Below are 20,691 nucleotides of genomic sequence, written 5' to 3' on the forward strand. Positions count from 1 at the left end.
AAAACGGTTTTAAAAAATTGCATTATTTATCCATGGCAAATGACTGGCTAGTCAGCTGTGCTAGGCACATATCCTCCAACCTAATCTAGTCTCTTCCTCACCAGTTGATACTTGAAGCATACTTGATAACATGGAAGCAACGTCTCCATTCCAACTCATACCCTCACTGCTCCTAACACCTCATTCCCTATGGTTACACCTCCCTAACACCAGAACACCCCCAGGATCAACCGAGGGTCCCAACTGTCAGAATTCTCATCCACAAAGTTATCTTTCCCCTAGTCTCCTTGTCTAGTCTCACATTGTACACTTTCTCAAGTTCCTTTGGGCCCATGCAAGAGTACACATCTGTAAGACACAGACTTAGCTTTAACTATTTGCCCACTATTTGACTTTGGTGAATGACTTAAATAGACCCCCAATTTAACTCATTTGTGAAAATGAGTGTAAGTACTTACCTAACAAGTTTATGGCAAAGATTAATTTATATAACACACATGAAAACACAGCGTCTGGCAGATAGTGACTGCTCAACAGTCATTGGATTTTTTTTTTTAATCTATCCCTCAAACTCCACATCCTCTGCCCCCACGTCTTATATCCCACTTTCTGGATTCTTCACAGCCTTCCAGCGTTAAGAAATAAGAGGAGAGAGAATCTGAGCTTGTGCGATTGGGATGGCGTGGCTTGCGTGACCCGACATCTTGTCAGAGATTGACTGGTTTACTTGGTCAAATTTGCAAGACTGTAATGAAGTGAATGGGGGGTATGGACTTGAAATGAAAATATTTATTTTTACTCCACCTCATTCCACAAAGGATTTGATGCAGTTCGAAACCAATGTTGACATTGTAAATTTTATCTATAAGCAGTATTTTGAAGTAGGAGAGGAATGAAAAGTAAAATTGTAACATTTGATATTTAAATTTTCCTCTTGTTATTGCCACCTATGACACTATAGTCATTGTAGGTATGCATTTAAATAAAAACAAAGAGATGTTTTTTGAGGGAAGGCAACAGTGTGTGTGTGTTGTGTGTGTGTGTGTGTGTGTGTGTGTGTATGACTGACAGAGACAGAGAGACTGAGGGAGAGAAACACAGAGACAGAATATCCTATATCTTCTCCTTGGACTGTCTGGATTATGTCATAGCAAAAATATAATCAATTACCCTTTTGATCAGTGGAACAGGGTGGTGACAGGTACTCTTGATTCATTGTTGTTGGTGATTATTGACAACAGGGTAATGATCATGCTGTACTGTGTCACTCATGCTGAGGGCATTAGCATTCTTTAAAGGTCAAAAACAAATTCTTTTAAAATGCAGAATTTCTTAGAAATCAGGGAAGACTCAAAATTTTTTTAACCAGGTTCACACTATAAAGTAGGGAATATGTGAGACAGTCAGGATTTCAGTTCTTTCCCTATGTCTCACATTAAAATGATATTTAATTTTTCCTGATTTAAATTCTTGGCTGTCAAATAAACTGCGTGGCGAAATTCTTCCAATGGGTGAATGAAAAAGGGATTCTGAAAGCTATTTATGTCTCTAGGAGGCCCAGGCAGAAAGTAAGCACAAACCCAAGGCAAATGTGTACCAAATCAAAGCAAAATTATACTTACTCTGTGACACTCTTACTAGCTCAGTCACACTAAAAACACCTGATGTGACAAAACTGTCCTGGAAGCCCAAATGTCCTGGGGAAACAAAAACAAAAGAAACAGTGTCATAAATAGAAGACATTTGACAAGAGAATTCTAAATATTAGTTTCATTGTGATTAAAAAAAGCAAGGTCTAATTTCATATTCTGCTCTACTTAGAGTTTACGTGGGAGGGTACAGTCACTTCGTTATATAGATGGTTTTTTGGTTTGAATCTGGGGGTCATGGAAAGCTATGACACAACTGGGTGATTTTTGAAATGGTCCAAAAAAAAAAAAAACAGGAAATGTGAAACAAAAGAAGATTTAAAATAAATGGTTACCTTGGCTGATCTCTGAGACCCTCACAGCTGGGATGAAAACAGCCTACCTATGAATCAGCCAGGATACCTAAGTTCCATACCAGTTTTTAAACATTATTCTCTAAAGAAACATCTGATTAGCATTAGCTATCCATTCATTCAAATCAAATAAGATTTAAGGATGTTCTCTTCATTTTTAGAGGCACCACAGGGTGAATCTTTAAAAAGCCATTGTAGAAAAAGCAAACCCCAACCCTTGAAACGTGAAAACAAAGTCTTTTGAGCACAAACAAAAGAGTTTTTTCATGAGTGGGTGGGTTGAGTCCTTTTTTTTTTTTTTTTTTTTTTTTAGAAAAGATAATCAATGGTTCGAAATGGCAATCTTTGAATTTGCATCTGTTTTATTTTTGCTGGATATAATTAATTCCTTTAACATATCTATTACATCTCTTATCAACTGCTTATTTATTTTTATGGTGCATTTAGGAATATAAAACTTATAAATAGCAAGGAATCCATAATTTATGATATGTTGTTTCTTTCTCTGCCTCTCAAGTTTTCTGATTTGGAGTCTCACATAGGTAAAATCTAGCTGAGATCTGTCTATAGGGTTAGCATAATCACCTGCTTTAAAATTAGGGCCAAACAAGAAGCTGGCCGAAGGGATTTTCAAAAACAACTTTCCTTTGATATTAGAAACATACCTTAAGAAATGCAACATAAGAAACACTGAATACATGACAAACAGTCCATATATAAGATTTACTGATAAAAAATAGATTTTACCCACTACTAAGCAGAAGCAAATTTACCTGTGGTATGGTTTATACACCAATAAATTCATTAAATGTCACACACATAAACACATGCAACAAATCACTATGTTTGGAGAATTATAAAGGTATGTACAAATTATTCTTTTTCTTTTGGTTGCATTAGAATTAGAAAGATATTTTTGTTTTTGCTGAGTTTAAAATTTTTTCAGTTAATTTTTGTATCAAACATAATCTATGATATTTCAGATAAAACAGCTCTAATTTTTAGAATGTGCAGTAGCTACATACAAATTGCGTTTTAAAGTAAATGGGCAAACTTTCACTTGAAGATGTGCTTAAGAAATTTCAACTCTCAAAACAACTCCCACCCAGGTCTTTGATTGACTTTTATTTGGTAAGCACCTGAGGTGTTGTCTCTTGGATTAAGACAATTGAGAAGTAAAAATAAGCAAATAAGTCAAAATTCTCTAAACTGGTCTTGGCAAAACAGACTATAACATCTCTTTCTATTGTGACGACATTGACATTGCATTAACCCCACGGACTCTGACAAAGGGAATCCAACCAAAATGTACATTAAGTTTGACTTAAAACACATCTAACAAGGACAAGGAAATGCATAGTTGAATGGGAAACTCTGGGTTGACTTCCAGCTCTTGTTTATCTCTGCCTGTGTCTCTTGCTTGCGGGCTGATTCTTGTCTCAGTTCCAACCTTTGGAATTCCTTAAGGACAACACAACAAGAATTTCTGTACAGAGTGAATGCGAACACGTGTACTTCAATCCTGCCACCAAAAAAGCAAGCACTATATTTTGAAAACTAAGTTTAGTTGGGTGCAAGGACTTGGGAGGGAGAAACACCTGCGCTCATTCAAACTATCATCTCTTGATGGCCCCTTTTCTTTTGTAAGGTCACCTCTTAGATGTGGTGTTCCCCGGGGTTTGTGCTCAAAAGGTGTATTCCTAAGCTAGTTCCTCTATTTCCATGATACCAGTCACCAGTCTTGACTGGGATGTTTCCAAAAACTAGAATACTGTTTGTTTCATTCACCACTGTATTTAATGCCTGGGACAAAGCAGTTAGTATTTGTTCAATGAGTGGATGAACGACTCTGTCGGCCAATGACTCTCAAATCTTGGCCATTTACCAAGATCTCTCTCAAAATGTTTATTGGATATTTAAACCCAGATAGCCTACAGGTATCCTCAAACCCAACATGTCCAAAGTTGAGCTCATTTTCTTCTCTCCCCAAAATCTGTTCTGACTCTATGGAATTTCCTCCTTTAGTGAACCATCTACCACCATCATGCTTTCTATGTTTTGGGGCCATCCCTAACTCTTGCTTCTTATAAAACCTGCATCCAACTACTCCTCACTGATTCCACGCTTTGCCATTTCTTGACTCCAAGTACATCTCCATTTCCACTCCCTCCATGACTGGCCCAGACATTTCCCGATTCTCACCAGACAGATGGGGCAGCCTCCTAACTATGTTTTCTATTATCAGTCTTGGTTTCTCCTTAGTCCACTGTCCAATCTGCAGCTAGAGCTGTCCCTCACAGGCAAATCTGAAGGCTCATTTATTTATTCCACAAATATTTTGGGGGCACCTACTGTGATCCAGGCATTGTGCTAGGTGTTCTAGATACAGTCCCTACATTCAGGGAGTTTATAGTCTAAGATTAGAGACAGCTGAACACATAAAACAAATGAATAAATTTAAAAATTATAAATGGTATAAATGAAATGAAGGAAACAATTAGGAAACACTTTAGAAAGGGTGGTCAGACAAGGTGTCTCTTAAGAGCTGACATCTGAAAAATACCAAAGAGAAAGTAATGAAAAGATGGGGAAAGAGCTCTTCAGGCAGAAGGATTAGTAATTTGCAAAGGCCCTGGGGTAAGAAAGAATGAGATGCTGGGTAATCTGAGATAAATCCAATGCATTCAGAGCTCACTGCCCTGTCAGAAATCTTGCCAGAGCCCCACAGAGAACTCAGGGCACAGTATAAATTCCATCATATGGCATACCACTCTTGACATAGCATCTCTTTTCCTCTCTAGGTTCATTTTCTAAAAAATCTCTTCTCTCTCTCTCTTCTGGCCCTACCCCCTTGGGCCTAAGGGAATGCCTTTTCTACCATGGCCCTGGTTCACTCCTCTCCCCACACTGTTCCCTCTTCCCAGACTGTCTGTCCTTCCTACTCTTTGCCTGGCCAACCTCCCACTTGTCCTTTAGGACTCAGCCTTATTGTCGTTCTATGAAAAGCCTTCTCTGCTCACCTGCACTGCTGGCAAAGACTCCTTTTCTCTTTCCTCAATATTGACCAGGTCTGCAGAGTATGGCTCCCATCTAGGAGCTAGCCCACTGAACTGTCATTTTGTCTTTTTCTCATATTAGGCTGTGAGCCCTGTGAGAAAGAGCATCTTCTGTGTCTCCAGGCCCCCCAGGTCCCTAACACAGTGCCTGGTCGGCAGTAAGCACTCCAGAGGTGCCTCTGAGGGAAAACAACTCAATTTGGGCTTGAGGATGTTTATTTTCCTTTTTATAGAAATGTTGACAGAACTTATTTCTGTCTCTTTCTCTCTCTCATCTCTAGCAATACAGTTTGAACTAAGATGGAGCTACTGTACATCTGAAAACTATTAAAATGAAAAATCCAAACCATCCCTCCAGACTAAGGAGGACAAGGACTGAGGAGACCATCCATGCAGGGTAGAGCTTCCAATCAAGAAGGTGCCATCAGGTCCTCTGCTGAGAAATGTCTGGGGGTTGTCCTACTGTGATTGTGGTCCCTATTTTGGGGGGACTGAGTTAAACTAGAGTGTTAAAGGGCAGCATGATTTAATGGACATAAGCCCCGCCCCCGAAAGAGTCTAATCCCAAGCTTCAACTAGAATCTCGTGTGATCCTGATAAAGTCGCCACAAAAATCACAACGGGATCCTCCTTGTCCTCTCAGCAACCTGCTCCCTCAGGCTTATTTTAGTAGAATGTGTATAATTTAGAAGGCGAACTATATGTGGATGTATAATAATCAGAAAAAATAAAATAAAAAGTAGAATGATTGTACAAGCCCTGATGTGACCATCTTGTCTATAAAGGGTCCCTGGGGAAAGGTCTCTGTAAACATTCCATGGAACTTGGAGGGACTATGAAACTGGTTTTGTTCCTTCACCAATTATTTGGAAACCCGCTGGTGAACTCTAGAGGAAGACAGCAACGAGAAATGAAACCTAAGAAATGATGGAAAAAGTGACACGTCTAGTGTAATTACTAAGCAAACCTGAGCAGATTAATATTTCGTTCTCACTAACACAAACCAAGTCATAAAAATGACTTGCAGGGAAATAACACTAATCTGGGTGTTCTACTTTATTGCCAGATGAGAGAAAAATGGAAAAGAAAATAAAAAGGTCAATTCCAGTAATTCCAACCTTCAACATTCACATGAAAAGATCCTCAGTTGGAAAGCTGATTAAACATCCCTGAAAGGTCCCAAGATTTACATTTTGAATACAGCCTCTCAGAAATGAGCGCAAAACATACTTTTGTTAAATATGTCTTAGCTGAAAACCCGAATTTCGCAGTGATCTCCTCCAATCCTGAACTACTGCTCAGAAGCAACTGTATTGTAGTTTCAGAGGAGGAGCAGAATCTTTTTCATTGTATAGGAAATGGCCAAAAAAGTTCATTCACTGAAGTCTTGTTCAGTGAATTCCCAATTTGAGTATAGATTTCAATACCTTGGAGTCAGCCATACTCACAGTGGGGAGATGAGGCTTTCTAAGAGAGGCAGAAATATAAAAAGCTAAATTCTTTTATGGGTGATTAGGAAAAGCAGTTCTCTTTGCCTCGATGATATCAGCAGTTATTAGGGAAAATGCCATAGTATGGGGACCAAATCTCATGTCGTGAAGGGACTGAACATCTATCTACCTTTTAACAGGCAGGGAAGGAAACAAGTTCGATTTGCAGAGACAGGTGACCTTGCAGAACTGTTCAGAGGTCGAGGGGAAGAAACAGCTGGGGACAAACCATCCAGAGGGTTGGCCTTGAAAGGAAATTTGAATGTCCATGAAGCAGAGGATATATCTGAGGAAGAAAGTTTACACACTAGATGGTATTTCTGTTTGTCTTGTTAAGCAAAGGGCTCTCAGCTCTGAATCATCAAATCTCATCTGGCTAATTAGGATGCAAACTGCAATACACAGGTCATTTCATCAAAAAGAATGCCTCTCTATTCTATTCTCCCCTTGGTAAATAAGGTTCCATCACTAGGAAAAGATAAGCCAAGGACCGGGCTTTTCCACATTTGTGCGTCTGGGCTCCTCCAAAGGAAAAAGGTTCCCCTTGTTCTCATGCATTTATATCGCGAAAGTATTAGAGATGACAGACCCTGACTACGTCCTGAGGACACTGCTCTCACAGAAGTTACATGCTCGTCCTCTAAAGAAAAGTCTACCTTCACGACTTAATTTCTCCTTGCATAACCTTCCCACTGGCCTATGAGCCACCTACGGAAAGGGAATGTGGCTCTTACACTTTCCCCGTTCCCTACAGTCGGGGCACTTCACATGTGCTCAGCCAACACTGTTGAGGAGAACTTCTACCCTACCTGTCTCACGTCATAGCCTTTTTCTACCTTACATGAGAGTTACCTTATCTGTCTTAGCTCCACACTGGTACAAAAAAACCAGCAAGGCAGGGTTGTAGGTTGTGATTGTACATTGTCCACAGAGCTCAGCACAGTCACTTGGTCTAGGTGTGTAAGAAATATTTACTGATCCAGATGAGCGACTCGAGGTACCCTGACTTAGTAGCCCTCTAAAGCACAGTGCAAATTATTCTTGGCTCACCTCCAGTGACACCTTACTTCTGTCCTCTTGATTTGGAGTATCTGAATGTTTATTTATTTTTGAGAGAGAGAGAGAGAGAGAGACAGTGTGCGAGCAGGGGAGGGGCAGAGAGAGGGAGACACAGAATCCGAAGCAGGCTCCAGCCTCTGAGCTGTCGGCACAGAGCCCGACGCGGGGCTTGAACTGAACAACAGTGAGATCATGACCTGAACCAAAGTCGGACGCTCAACCGACTGAGCCACCCAGGCTCCCCAAGATTTGGAATATCTTAGAAAACAGGGTTTAAACATTTTTTTTAATGTTTTCATTTATTTTTGAGAGACAGAGCTAGAGAGAGAGAGAGAGAGACAGACAGAGAGAGAGAGAGACAGACAGACAGAGAGAGGGAGGCAGAGGATGCGAAGTGAGCTCTGTCCTTAGAGCAGAGAGCCTGATGTGGGGCTTGAACTCACCAACCGTTAAGATCATGACCTGAGCCAAAGTCAGATGCTCAACCGACAGAGCCACCCAGGTGCCCCAGAAAACAGGTGTTTAAAAGATGGGGTGGTCCAGTAAGCCCAAATTCTAAACTTTGGGTCTCATTTTTGACTATACATTGACGACTTAAATTATTCTGCCATTTGTGGATAACACTTGAGATATTATTTATTTTTAGAATAATTCCTAATATTACAACAAATGCCAAAAATTCAGACATCTACTAAAAAGAATGCAGTAGTAATAAAAATATATAGATGTTCTGTTTGTGTGATTAATCTTTACAACGGTGGAGATTTCACTCAGTAGTCTGCTTACAGTAAACATGAAAAGAATGACATAGGTTGTTGGACTGGCAATGAGACCATAATACTTCTATGTCTAGAAAGTTGTGTGTGAGAATGTGTAAAACAAAGAAATAACATTTCTTTGTGTTTTGAGAATCTCAGATGAAAAGTGTTGTTATAAATGCGTTTGGATATGTCATGATTGTCATTTTGGTTTATCACAACACAGCAAGGAACTGTCTCTAGTATGGGAATAACGTAGGCTTAGCTGAAAAGGAGAGTGAGACAAGATAAGGTTTTAGAAGTATGGGTCGTGGGACTTATGTACTATTGGTTCCTTTTTTTGTTGCCCCAAATTTCCCTGCCCTGCTCAGGTACTATTATCTAATTATTATTCGATAAAAACACAACACTAATCTGTGTTTTTAATTTGTTTGTTCTGCCATATCCATAAAGTCAATATTTGGTTTACCGCTTTCATTCATCAAATATGTACCGGATGTCTATTATGTGTCAAGCACAGTCCTAGGCCCTGGGGATTCAAGAAGAAACACCACAAGGTCTTTACTATTGGGGGTTGATGGGGGGGGGGTGGATATGCTCCTAGCTAAGAAACATGTTTACACCAAGATTTCACTAATGTATTTATCCAAAATTGGGTCTTTTTAGGAGTGCCTGGGTAACTCAGATGGTTGAATGTTGAACTCTTGATTTTCGGCTCAGGTCATGATCTCAGGGTCATGGGATAGAACCCCGCATTGGGCTCTGTGCTGAGCCTGGAGCCTGCTTGAGATTCTCTCTCTCTCTATCTTCCTTTCCCTCTGCCCCTCTCCCCGGCTTGTGCTCTCTCTCTCTCTCTCTCTCTCTAAAAATAAAAAAAAAAAATACCATATGATTTCACTCATATGTGGAATTTAAGAAACAAAAACAGATGAACATGGGGAAAGGAATGAAAAATAAAAACAGGGAGGGAGGCAGACCATAAGAGACTCTTAAATACAGAGAACACACTGAGGGTTGCTGGAGGGGAGGCATGTGGGGGGATAGGCTACATGGGTGCTGGGCATTAAGGAGGGCCCTTTTTGGGATGAGCACTGGGTGTTATATGGAAGTGGTGAACCACTGGGTTCTACTCCTGAAACCGATACTACACTGTATGTTAAATAACTTGAATTTAAATAAATAAATGTAAGTAAATAAATAAATAACCAAATAAATAAGCATATAACCATATAAACAAACAAACAAACAAAATGGGGTCTTTTTATAAGACCTTTCTAGGAAAGGCTATAGCAAAGTCTCTTGCAATATCCTGTGTCAAGCCTGCTGGTTGTCCATACATATCCTTGACTGACAGTTACAGACCATAGTTCTCAGCCTCTTTTACAGTCAGAAGTGGCCACTACTTGGAAAGTCAATGGAAGTGATACAATCAACTCCTACCCAACCTGTCTGAAAAGAAATTCCTGCCCTAGACACTCTTTCTTCTTTTTATGAGCTAGAGCAGTGTCAACCATGAAGACAAAGACAGTGCCCATGGGAGGGCAGAGTAGTAAGGCAGAGGGAGCGATGGGGCATGGGACCCTGAATGACAGTGTGAAGTAGAACCACCCTGTCCACTCAGCCTGCTCACCTGGAAGAGTTGACAAAAAGAAAAAGAGGGGCGCCTGGGGGTGCTCAGTCGGTTGAGAGTCCGACTCTTGATTTTGGCCCAGGTCATGATCCCGGGGTTGTGGGATCAAGCCCCACATGGGGCTCTGTGCTGAGTATGGAACCAACCTGCTTAAGATTCTCTCTCTCTTCCTTTCATTCAGGGCACCTGGGTGGCTCAGTCAGTTTAAGCTCTTGATTTCAGCTCAGGTCATGATCTCGCGCTTCATGAGTTCGAGCCCCACATCGGGCTCTGCACTGACAGTGCGGTGCCTGCTTGGGGTCCTCTCCCTCCTTTTCTCTCTGCCCCTCCCCTGCTTGCTCTCTCTCTGTCTCAAAATAAATAAATAAACTTTAAACAAATAGATTCTCTCTCCCGCTGCCCCTCTCCCTGGCTCACGTGCTTTCTGTCTCTCAAAAAATAAAAAAAAATTAAATTTAAAAAAAAGAAAAAGAGATTTTAGTGTACTTAAACCACTGTATTTTTTTTCTCTTTGTTATAGCAGCCTACTACTTACCTTAACCAACAAATGCCAACCTTTCCCTTTAGAATCTAAAGTGTTGCAAATTAGCAGCCCACAGGCCAATTCTGGTCTGCGGACAGATTTTGCTTGGCTAGCACAGTACTAATTTTTTTCTTTTTTTTTTTTTTTTTTTACATACGGATGTTTTTAAACTGGGCATGAGCTTACAAATGTACCACACTCCCCAATACTCTTTATTGTATTTCATTTATTTAATGATCTGTAAGGCCCCTGTAGGCACATAAATTTGTGATGCCTGTTAGGCATTTTCTCTCCACGTTAATCTGCTAGCACAGTAAGGAGAGAATGGATAGATGGTTGGTGTCTTTTGTCTGATGATTAAAAAAAAAAAAAAAAGCCCATCAGTTTTTCATGATTTCTTTGAGAATTAAGTTTAGACTCCTTTGCTAGGTATTTAAAGCCCTTCAAGATCTGTCCTGTGGTGCACCTTTCCAGTGTTTAAGATATATTTCCAATACTACCCAAATATATGCTCTCTATGTGGCAAGCCAAGATATCCCACCTGCTGTTCTCCAAATTTTGATATGTTCTATCCTTCACGTTGGAATTCATCTCAGTGCTTCCCAAAATGTGTTATGTGCAACAGTCTCCCCAAATCCTCCACCACAAGCAAATAAGCACAAAGATACACGTATACGTAAAATGAAGATTTCCATAGTAAAATAAACTCAGGAAACACAATCATACCCACCCTTGGAGAATGACAACAAATATTCACATGTTAAAGCCTCTGAGAGTTCCTGTAATAAATAGAGTTTCTTAGTATTACTCAACTCCCTATTTCTCGACTAACTTGACAAGGATACCACTTATTTTTGGCAAGTGTTGTTCTTCAGCTAGATTGTTCTCCTTTTCCCATTTTCCCCACTTGGTTTAGGTACTGATGTGCTGAGGGAAAAGTAGAATCTGAGCTCTTCAAGCAAATTCACACTTTAATTCAAGGGTGGAGGACATGTAGGTTTAACATACCTACATTAGGAAAGTGGGTCCAGCCAGTGACAGGTGTTGTAAGGTAGGCTGCTTATCTGAAAATTCATTCCCAGAATGTCTCCAGATCATATTAATTTTCATCAAAAGTACAGCTTTCCTTTATCTGGTATTTATGTGTTTGGCCCCCTGCTAAGCAACTTAGACATATTAGCTCCAATTCCTGCTGCAGCTCTATGTAGTTGGCAGTAGTCTGATTTTATAAAGAAAGGAAGCTTATGCTCAGAGAGGTTAAGTGACTTGCCGAAGGTCACACAGCTAGTGGCAGAATTTAGGATTAGAACACAGGTTCCTTTAGTTCTCTTTATATAATAAATGTTATTGGTTTTTAATCCATCATAAATAATACCGGAGACTTGATTATCCAGTCTAACCCAGAGGCCTTATCATATCTTTTCACCAATTCCTGCACTTAATAAGGGAAGTGTAGTATTTCATTAAATTAAATTTGACTGCTCAATGACTTCACATAAAGAGGTTTTATGAGTTTGAGTTACAGGATTAAGCACTTAATTAAAGGACGATGTCTAACAGCAAAACATCTAAATAAAAAGTGAAAAATGATTTTTACTTATTTGCATGCTTGGAAATACTGAATGCATGACAATGTGGAATGAACTAGAAGCAAAGATATTCTAAAGATCGTATAGTAACAGAGCAATCATCATTGCATTGTAACAAAGGTAAGTTTGCCTTCCCATAACTTCTCCTCTTTACCTCAATTTTATCCTCTGGAACAGGCCAGAATAAATCTAATTTCTCTTCTACTTTGCTACCCTTCAAGTATTTGAAGATAGTCCCTCAGCCTCTAATTTTCTCTCCTCAAGGCTAAATATTCTTTCTTTCATTTTCTTGTCAGGTCAACAGACCAATTTCCTCATTGTCCCTAAACATTTGGAATCCTACATTTACAGGGCCTGTTATAAGCAGAAATAAATACTTTGCAAGTGGACCCAACAAATTAGTTGCATATAAGAACACAGAAAACACTTGCTTTACAGAATATTTTTTTAAGCACCATAAAAAAATTTAAAGAAAAGAAAAAAAATTTTTGCTTCATGTAAAAGTAAATTCCTAAGTATAATAAGCATTATAAAATTAGTATTTTATAAATATTTTTAAATTATGTTGTTGTTTTTAATGTACTTAGAGGTACTTTTTAAAAGTATTTTTTAATTAACCTGGTGTTGAACTAATGGGTTTTTAAGCAACTTTATTGTTTTTATGTTCTGAATCAACGTTTTCTCTAAACTTGGACAGTAATACCTGGTAATCTACAAATGGATCAAACTATTTGTAATAGCTTCAGTTTCTGTTTATGAACTCATACATATACTGGAGGAAAAATAAGGAAATTTATTCCCTGAATACATGAGAAACTGATTACCTTAACTGAAACAGACATGAAACTCAATCACCCGAAGGCTATCCCGGTTTATGGATGTAAAACAGCGAAAAAACCTTAATGTGCATTGTCCTGTTCTTCGTTTTTAGGTTTAATTCACACGGCTGTGAAACATTACAGAGAGCCCTGCTTGCTAAACCACCTGAGGACACACGCAATGACAAGGAAAGAAGATGACCAGGGGCCATGTGCTAATTTTAAGACACTCAACACTGATTTTGGTTCACCAAGCGTGGAAAGAAAATCATTGATGAGTTGAAGCGATATATTTTAAAAGAATCCTTGCAATTACTTGTCCAAGAGTACAAAAAGAAAGAAAAAGAAAATTACAAACAGGTAGATGTAGTTTTCCAAATATATAATAAAATTAGTTAATGTTTACGACCGCAAAATACAAAGAGCTTTCATGTTTTTAAAAGTCACTCGTTTCATGCAATTCTTGCCCGCTTACCCGGCAATTACTTAATTACTGATGCCATAATTCACAGCGTTTATTAAATTATAGACTCTATATTATACATTTCTGCAGGTACTACAGCATGCCACAAATCGTGTGGGCCACTACACTTTGAAGTTTGCTGGCTTAGCACAAACACAAAGTATTTTAGAAGTACCAGAAAATTCTTTGTGAATATAACAGAATGAATTACACTGTTCAGGCCATGTCGTGTTAGCACAATGGAGAAACACTTTTAAGACTTTAAAGTCATGTAATACAATTCTAGGCTGGATTTTTCTTGTTAAAAAAAGTAGAATGGGAGTGATTGGAAGAGAAAAGGGCCAATATTTGACAACAGAAATCAGCATAACCTTTTAACTGCAGCAGCCATGGGTGACTGCCCTTTGACCTTGAAAGATTATGTGGGATTTCAGTGACAACAGCTGGAAGTGAGCATGTGTGAATAGAGAACACGGATCTGAGGCCTCGTACAAAAGACTGCACAATCTCTGCCCAGATCGGAGTGCTGATTAGAAATTGTTTCCTGGTCCTGGCTTAATAGAGTGTGATAATGAAAGGTTTTGTTTTGTTTTGTTTTGTTTTTTTAATTCTTCCAACAAGAAATCATAGGTAGATTTCTTCCATACCCACGTTCTCCTTCAGCCCCTCCAATCTTCTGAGCTTCCATATGTAACCGGCCCATCCTTCTTATGGATAGGGTTAAAACAACTTTGTTTTACAACCTACTTTTTCAAAGACAAAACTTCTTAAAGTGCTTGAGTTTCTCTCCTGAGTTTCAAAATAACCCTATCATGGGATTTCACATAGGGTATCATTTTTTTGTTTTTTTGTTTAAGGATGTGTCACACACACATGTACACACACACACACACACACACACACACACACACGACTTAAATGAGAGCTCAGTGAAAGTGGGAACTGTAGTTCTCTTATCTTTTTATTTTTTTTAATTATTTTTTTTAACATTTATTTATTTTTGAGACAGAGAGAGACAGAGCATGAACGGGGGAGGATCAGAGAGAGGGAGACACAGAATCTGAAACAGGCTCCAGGCTCTGAGCTGTCAGCACAGAGCCCGACGCGGGGCTCGAACTCACGGACCGCGAGATCATGACCTGAGCCGAAGTCGGCTGCTTAACCGACTGAGCCACCCAGGCGTCCCATTCTCTCACCCTTTTAATGCTACCATTTGTACAGTGTGCACCAAATGGTGGGTCTTTGCAATATGTAGGACAAATGGGCAGAGAGATGAAACATTTATTCTTACCCATGTAGTCTTTTTATCCTTCTTGAGATGCATAGATAGACTCTTAAACACACAGTCAATAATTTCATCTTTTCCTTCAAGCAATTTCACATATTCATTAGCAAATTTGTAGTGACGTCTATACATGTGTTTACCCAACAAGAGCATATGAAGAGGTAAGTATTTCCTCTCGAAGATAAGGTAACTTAACCTAGTAGACAGAGAGATTTGACTGCTTGGTGAACATGGTTATTTCAATCCACAAGACTCTCAATGAGTGGCATTCATTGAGCAGAAATGCACCTAAACCGACCCAGATACAATCTCAAATTCCTCTGTAGGATCCTCATACTTGCTGACACGGTTCTGAAACCACCAGAATGATGCCACATGATTACTGAAAGGACATTGGGTTATGACTCATTTGTGTTGTTTTGGTTTTACCATACACTCTATCTTAACTTCTACTGCTCCAGATTTTGCTAACTCCTCTAGCTCTGGATTTTGCTAACTCCTCTAGTTTTTATACCAAATTAGCAACTCCTTAGCTTCAGTAGAAGGTGGCCTTTCTTTTATGCAAATAATACCTCGAGTCGGGCAAAAACCAACCTGGCTATGAGGTATGGGACAGACAGAGGCTGGTGAAACTGACTTCCAAATCAGACATGGGTTGTCTGCTTACATCCTTCTATAGCAACTCTAGATGTTATTCCAAACAAGCCATGGGACAGATTGTTTTTCAGAACAGACCGAATCCATTTGCTGTTTCAAAATTCTATAAACAGAGTATTAAGGAATTCAATTCCCACAGCAACTATATGAGCGCTGGCTTTGGTTTTATGGGAGTTTCTGCCAAGCTCAGATATTTGTAGAACTATTGGTTTAGAGTGTCCTTTGCAACTGAGAGCAGAAGGGACCAATGCTTGTGATCTCAGTTCACTTTAAGGACTGGGCCTTGCTGGTGACAGGTATACATGATAAATGTTCCAGAAGGCTGACCTAATTTCCGTTGAAGTGAGTGTTTTGCTAAGAACATTCCCTTAAAGTGTCAGCTTGCAACCAAGGATTCAGCCTGCCAGTGTCCATTCTTCTCAGCAAGTTATGACCATTGCTTATGAAAGTTTGCTAAAAATGCAGCTGATGCTGCCTCACTGAGCAAGCTTCTCCAGACTTACTCTTGAAGTTAAATAAATTATATATCTAATTTCAATAAATTATCAAACACACTCAGTTTCATTTAGTCATTTGTGATCAGAAAAACCAAACACTCTAGGCTAAGCACAAATCAAGGCAAACCTGAAATGTATTTCTTTTCGCCCGTAACAGGAGTGATACGGCAACATGTTCATTTATCTTGTGCTTCAAAAAATTATATTTGCAAGGCATTATTTACATATAATAGAGCAGGAGGGATACTATTATGGAAATCAGAATCCTAAATATCCTAAACCTCAGTTTCGTCATCTGTAAAATGACACCAATAGTCATTCCTACCTCGTAAGTTTGTTAGGAATAATGAGATAAGGTACTTAGAATGCTTAGCAAAGAGCCTAAAACACAGAATGTATTTTAAAAAAGAGTAGCTATTCTTATAAATAATAACTATGTTCTTTAGATCTTAGATCTTGAATCATATAAGAAACTATAAAAAGAAACAACAGGTAGAAATAACTATGTTCTTCTGACATGGAGTAGTAAATAACTTAGCTATTCACAGAGAAGTGTGCATCTAAATAACAATGTTGATAATATAATTTGGGGTGAATTTTTGAGCAAAATAAAAGTATTTTCTAAAGCAAGTAACACAAAACTTATCATTAAAAGCAAGTCCTCTGGCATTTCTTAGGTTTTTCTAAAGTGGGATATAAGAGTACATAGTATCCATTATTTTAATAACTAGAGTTAAATTTTAGAAATCAAGTTCTATATTTATTTACAAATGTTTACAAAAATATAGTTATTTATAATTCTTAAAATAATTTTAAATATAAATCTATTCTTTAAATGCACAGTGACCATCTACATGGGCTAAGAATCAGCCCACATATGGAGACACTAATTTTGGCTTCACATTTTTACGGTGATAACTATAGATACTCAACGTAGAAATGAACCCTAGGTCAATTTTTTCTCAGTCGATCAAGTTTTACCTCATTTTTCAAATCACAATATATAGGAGTATTTAGAGAAAGACAAATTTTTTAAATGGCTACTTTTTTTGTTGTTTTTGGTTTTTGCTTTGTGTGTGTGTGTGTGTGCCCAGTTATGCTTTATTTTTAAAGAATTTGGTGTATCAAAAATTCTTATTGGTAACTAAATACATGCTGCCTGTCTGAGAAAACAGGTATTTAGAAATCTAATTTTGTTTTCCAGTATTTTTCACATGAAAAGTATTTAAATTTTTTTAAAATGTGAAAATATTTTGGGTGGTATGAAAGTGCATATACAAAATAAACAATACTAACATTACATGTAGAAATACCATCTTGAAATGCACCGCTCTCTAGTCCAGGGCCTCCACATTTTAGCTCCTCACTTCCATATAAATGGAGAGCCATCAGAAAGCATCATTAAAGAAAGGGTCTTGATTCCTTATTGCTTTAAATCAATGCTAAAAGAATTTGCCCTTTTAGGCAGAAGAATGATCGACATGTTTCACTTCACTGACTTTGATCACTGAAGCTCTTTATGATGCAGGCCATTTCCCTCATTTTAGGGAACAGGATCTTTGTTTGACCCACAGAATGGACCAAGCACATCTTCGACTCAGCTTTAGCTAAGTCAGAGCCCTGGAGTTCTCGGAATTTCTTCAGTGTTTCTCATCAGGGTTGTCAGCCTTTTGAGGGGGGACTCCTACCAATGCTCGGAACGACCTGTATAGTGTAGGACACTCAGCATCCTTGGCCTTCACCACTGACTGCCAGCAACATCCCCTCCTTGTGACAACCAAACGTGCCCTCACACATTCTGATCACCTCTCAAGAAGGGCCATATTGTCCTTTGATGAAAAACACTGTAGTGTATAAACAGTGTCTTATGGATCTCATTAGGTATTTAATACTGCACAATTTCGACCTCAACTGAACTGACTTAGTGTCTCTATAATTAGAATGCAAACTCTTACCGGCCAGATTATTACAATTCTTTCTAAAGTCCCCTGCAATGCTGGCCATGCCCTCTATCCTTCACCCTTACCTGAGTATCTAGTTCAGATATTAGAGTTAGAAGTCGATTTTTAAAAATTAATTATATTTTAACTACTCTGTTCTGTTCGGTTGGCAGGGAGGGCTCATACATATGGTCCAGAAGTACAAAATACACACTTTGGACTTTCTGGAAGAGTCCTGATTTCAAACATTGGCTCATAAGTCTGTACATGTATGTGAACACGTTGGCCAAGGCTCCCTGATCTCCTTTTGTTGCTGAGGAGATGTGTTCACTGTGAACAAACTCTCGTGACTCACATAAATAGTATTTTGTCTGTTCACGACAACATCATAGCATCTAACATCCACAGGCCCTGCAGAAATAAAATAACATGTAAAGCTTGAAAATAAATATTCCTTCTGCTCTCTGCTCTCAATGAAAGGACGTAGGTGAAATAAAAGACACAGAGTCAAAACGACCTAAGCCCTTGTTGCCAAAGCCAAACGAACAACACTCTGAAAATAAACAGGAAACAAAACTAAGCAACAACAGGCTCCACATTGTCAAGCAACCAGGAATTCGAATGAATGCCTTTGTCTCAACTGCTTATTCAGGAGGAGGGCATCTCCTCCAGCTCTAATATTTTTTTTTCACTAATCATTCTGATACTTTATTGAATACCTGTCATTCTTCCAAAAGTAAGAGCTCAGGGCAGCTCCCCAATGCAAGGTTGCACAGAAGTCCTTCTGCTTTGTGATCACCAAGGGGCACCCCTTTTGCTCAATTCTTATCCTTAACACTAGGGAATCTATAAAATCTTCCTAGGTTGTAGAACAGTCATAGACCAGGTGAGAACCCTATGTGCATGGATGTGTATGTGTACTCATATACGTATGTGTGTTTAATTTAGTTTACTCTCTCAAAAACTGAGACAGAGAAAAGCACTTTCTTGTCAGATGTAAACTGTCAGGAGCACTTGAAATAAAATATTTTTTTCCACTAACATAGGCATTTCTGGCCTTCAGTGTTGCCATTAGCAACAATACCGTGAGGGACATGATTTGTGGCTAATTTGAACATGGAGCCCTTCTGGACACAGCTGGTGAAGCCAACAGCATTCTGCTCTATTATACAGTAAATCGTCTGAAAATGTCAGTAAGCTCAATGGCCAATTGTGAGGTTCCAACGACCACCAAGAGGGGTAGCGAGAAGCTAAATGTGTTTTTTAAGGTGCTTTCACTATAAACTTAAAGTTTTCTCTGCAGCCTGATTCTTTCATTTAACAAATATCTGTTGATGCCAACCTATGAGCTAAGTATACAGATGATGAACTGGGAACAAATGTCAACATATTCCCTGTCCTCAAGGGCTCACAGGCTAGCAAAAACACCCTTCAAAGAAGAACTAGGGAGAAGACCTGATTCGCTTCTCCAAGACTCAATTCAAATGTCACCACCTTTTGATTTCATTTCTGTACCCTGAGAGCATCACAGACCTCTACATTGTAGCCTCAATAAATATTGATGACTGCCTGAGAGGAGAAGATGAAAGTGTAAGTCACACTATGGGGCTCAACAAAGATAACCCTATAGCTAGGGAGCCACGTGCGTATGTTGGGGGCAGGGGAGACAGCAAGTACTATTGCTAGATGATAGCAATCGTGGATGGCAAAACTGATTCAATCAATTTGATTCAATCAATTTGGATGATATCCTGTAAGTAATGGTTAGCCCTGAATCATAAGTTAATCTATTATTATTAGGGGAATATTTTCCATAGCTTATTATTTTATAAGCCAGACGTGGCTCCCATTCAGTTTTGTGATCTTCAGTAAGTTAACCAAACTCTCACTAATTAATCCAAAAATAAAAATAGAAACATCTATTGAATATCTATTCTGTCCCAGGCACCATGGTAGGCAGCAGGGTGTACCCCTTTGACCTTCAGGGACTTGCAGGCTAGTTGGGGAAGAAGGTCAAGTATCGGGACACTTGTCATTCAACATGATACAGCCGTGTTAGTGGAAGCAGTCTCTGGCACAGAGAGGGCACTAGACTAGTCTGAAAGGGTTAGGGAAGGCTTCCTGGAAGAGTAAGGATGGCCTATACAGTCCCCAGTGACCAGCAGGATTAGCGCCATGAAGTGGAAGAAAGTGACACATTTTCTTTGTGGGTGTAAGAATAACAATAAAATGATGACAGCTAATATTTACGGAGTACTTACTGTCTGCCCGTTATTCTTCTCAGCCTTTTCATGTGCTATTTTCCTATAATCTTCTAGTGGTAGGAGGTAGGTACTATTATGTACTCATTTTACAGATGAGACCATTGAGGCACAGACAGCCTAACGAGGTGAGTCAAGATCAAAGAGTAATTGGTAGAGTTGGGATTTCAAACCAAGCAATCTAACTGAAGAGCCCATGTTCTAACCCCGGCGCTACCTCTAATTGCATGGACAAGAATACCTACTCCAGAGGCCCAGGCACTGAGAAAGGGCTCAGGAGATGATGACATGATTGTGAGGACCAGTATTGTCATCAATGTATATATACAAATCCCTGATCTGCAGCTCTAATCTACAGATTTTTTTTCACCACCAGATGAAGGACCCACTAGATGCTACTCAAACTGAAATTCAATTTTATACTCAAAGGGAAGAGTAAAGTAAAATTGTTGTTCTCACCCAACAACTTTGTGGGTAGGTTATTTCTTCCATATCAGCAGCACTTAAACTACGATCTCTCGAAACAATTTGTATCCTTTTCGACACCACTTCTCTCCGACCTCTCTACCATACATATGGTTTTGATCTATCCTTGCCTACTACTTAATTAACTGTATTTTTGTTCCTTTGTGCAAATATAAAGCTGTACCAACTTAATAGTGG

At 39.0% G+C, this 20,691-nt stretch overlaps 1 protein-coding gene across 10 annotated transcripts in view; it reads right to left on the reverse strand.

Moving 5' to 3' along the window:
- NFIA (nuclear factor I A) overlaps positions 1 to 20,691 on the reverse strand; it is a 576,975-nt gene that overhangs the window by 130,074 nt on the left and 426,210 nt on the right. For all 10 annotated transcript variants that reach the window (XM_058717200.1, XM_058717202.1, XM_058717201.1 and 7 more), the window contains exon 4: positions 1,623 to 1,697. In XM_058717200.1, the coding sequence (XP_058573183.1) occupies positions 1,623 to 1,697 (75 nt within the window). The remainder of the gene's footprint in view (positions 1 to 1,622; positions 1,698 to 20,691) is intronic.

The sequence above is a fragment of the Neofelis nebulosa genome, chromosome 2, assembly GCF_028018385.1.
Source record: "Neofelis nebulosa isolate mNeoNeb1 chromosome 2, mNeoNeb1.pri, whole genome shotgun sequence".
Taxonomy (NCBI): domain Eukaryota; kingdom Metazoa; phylum Chordata; class Mammalia; order Carnivora; family Felidae; genus Neofelis; species Neofelis nebulosa.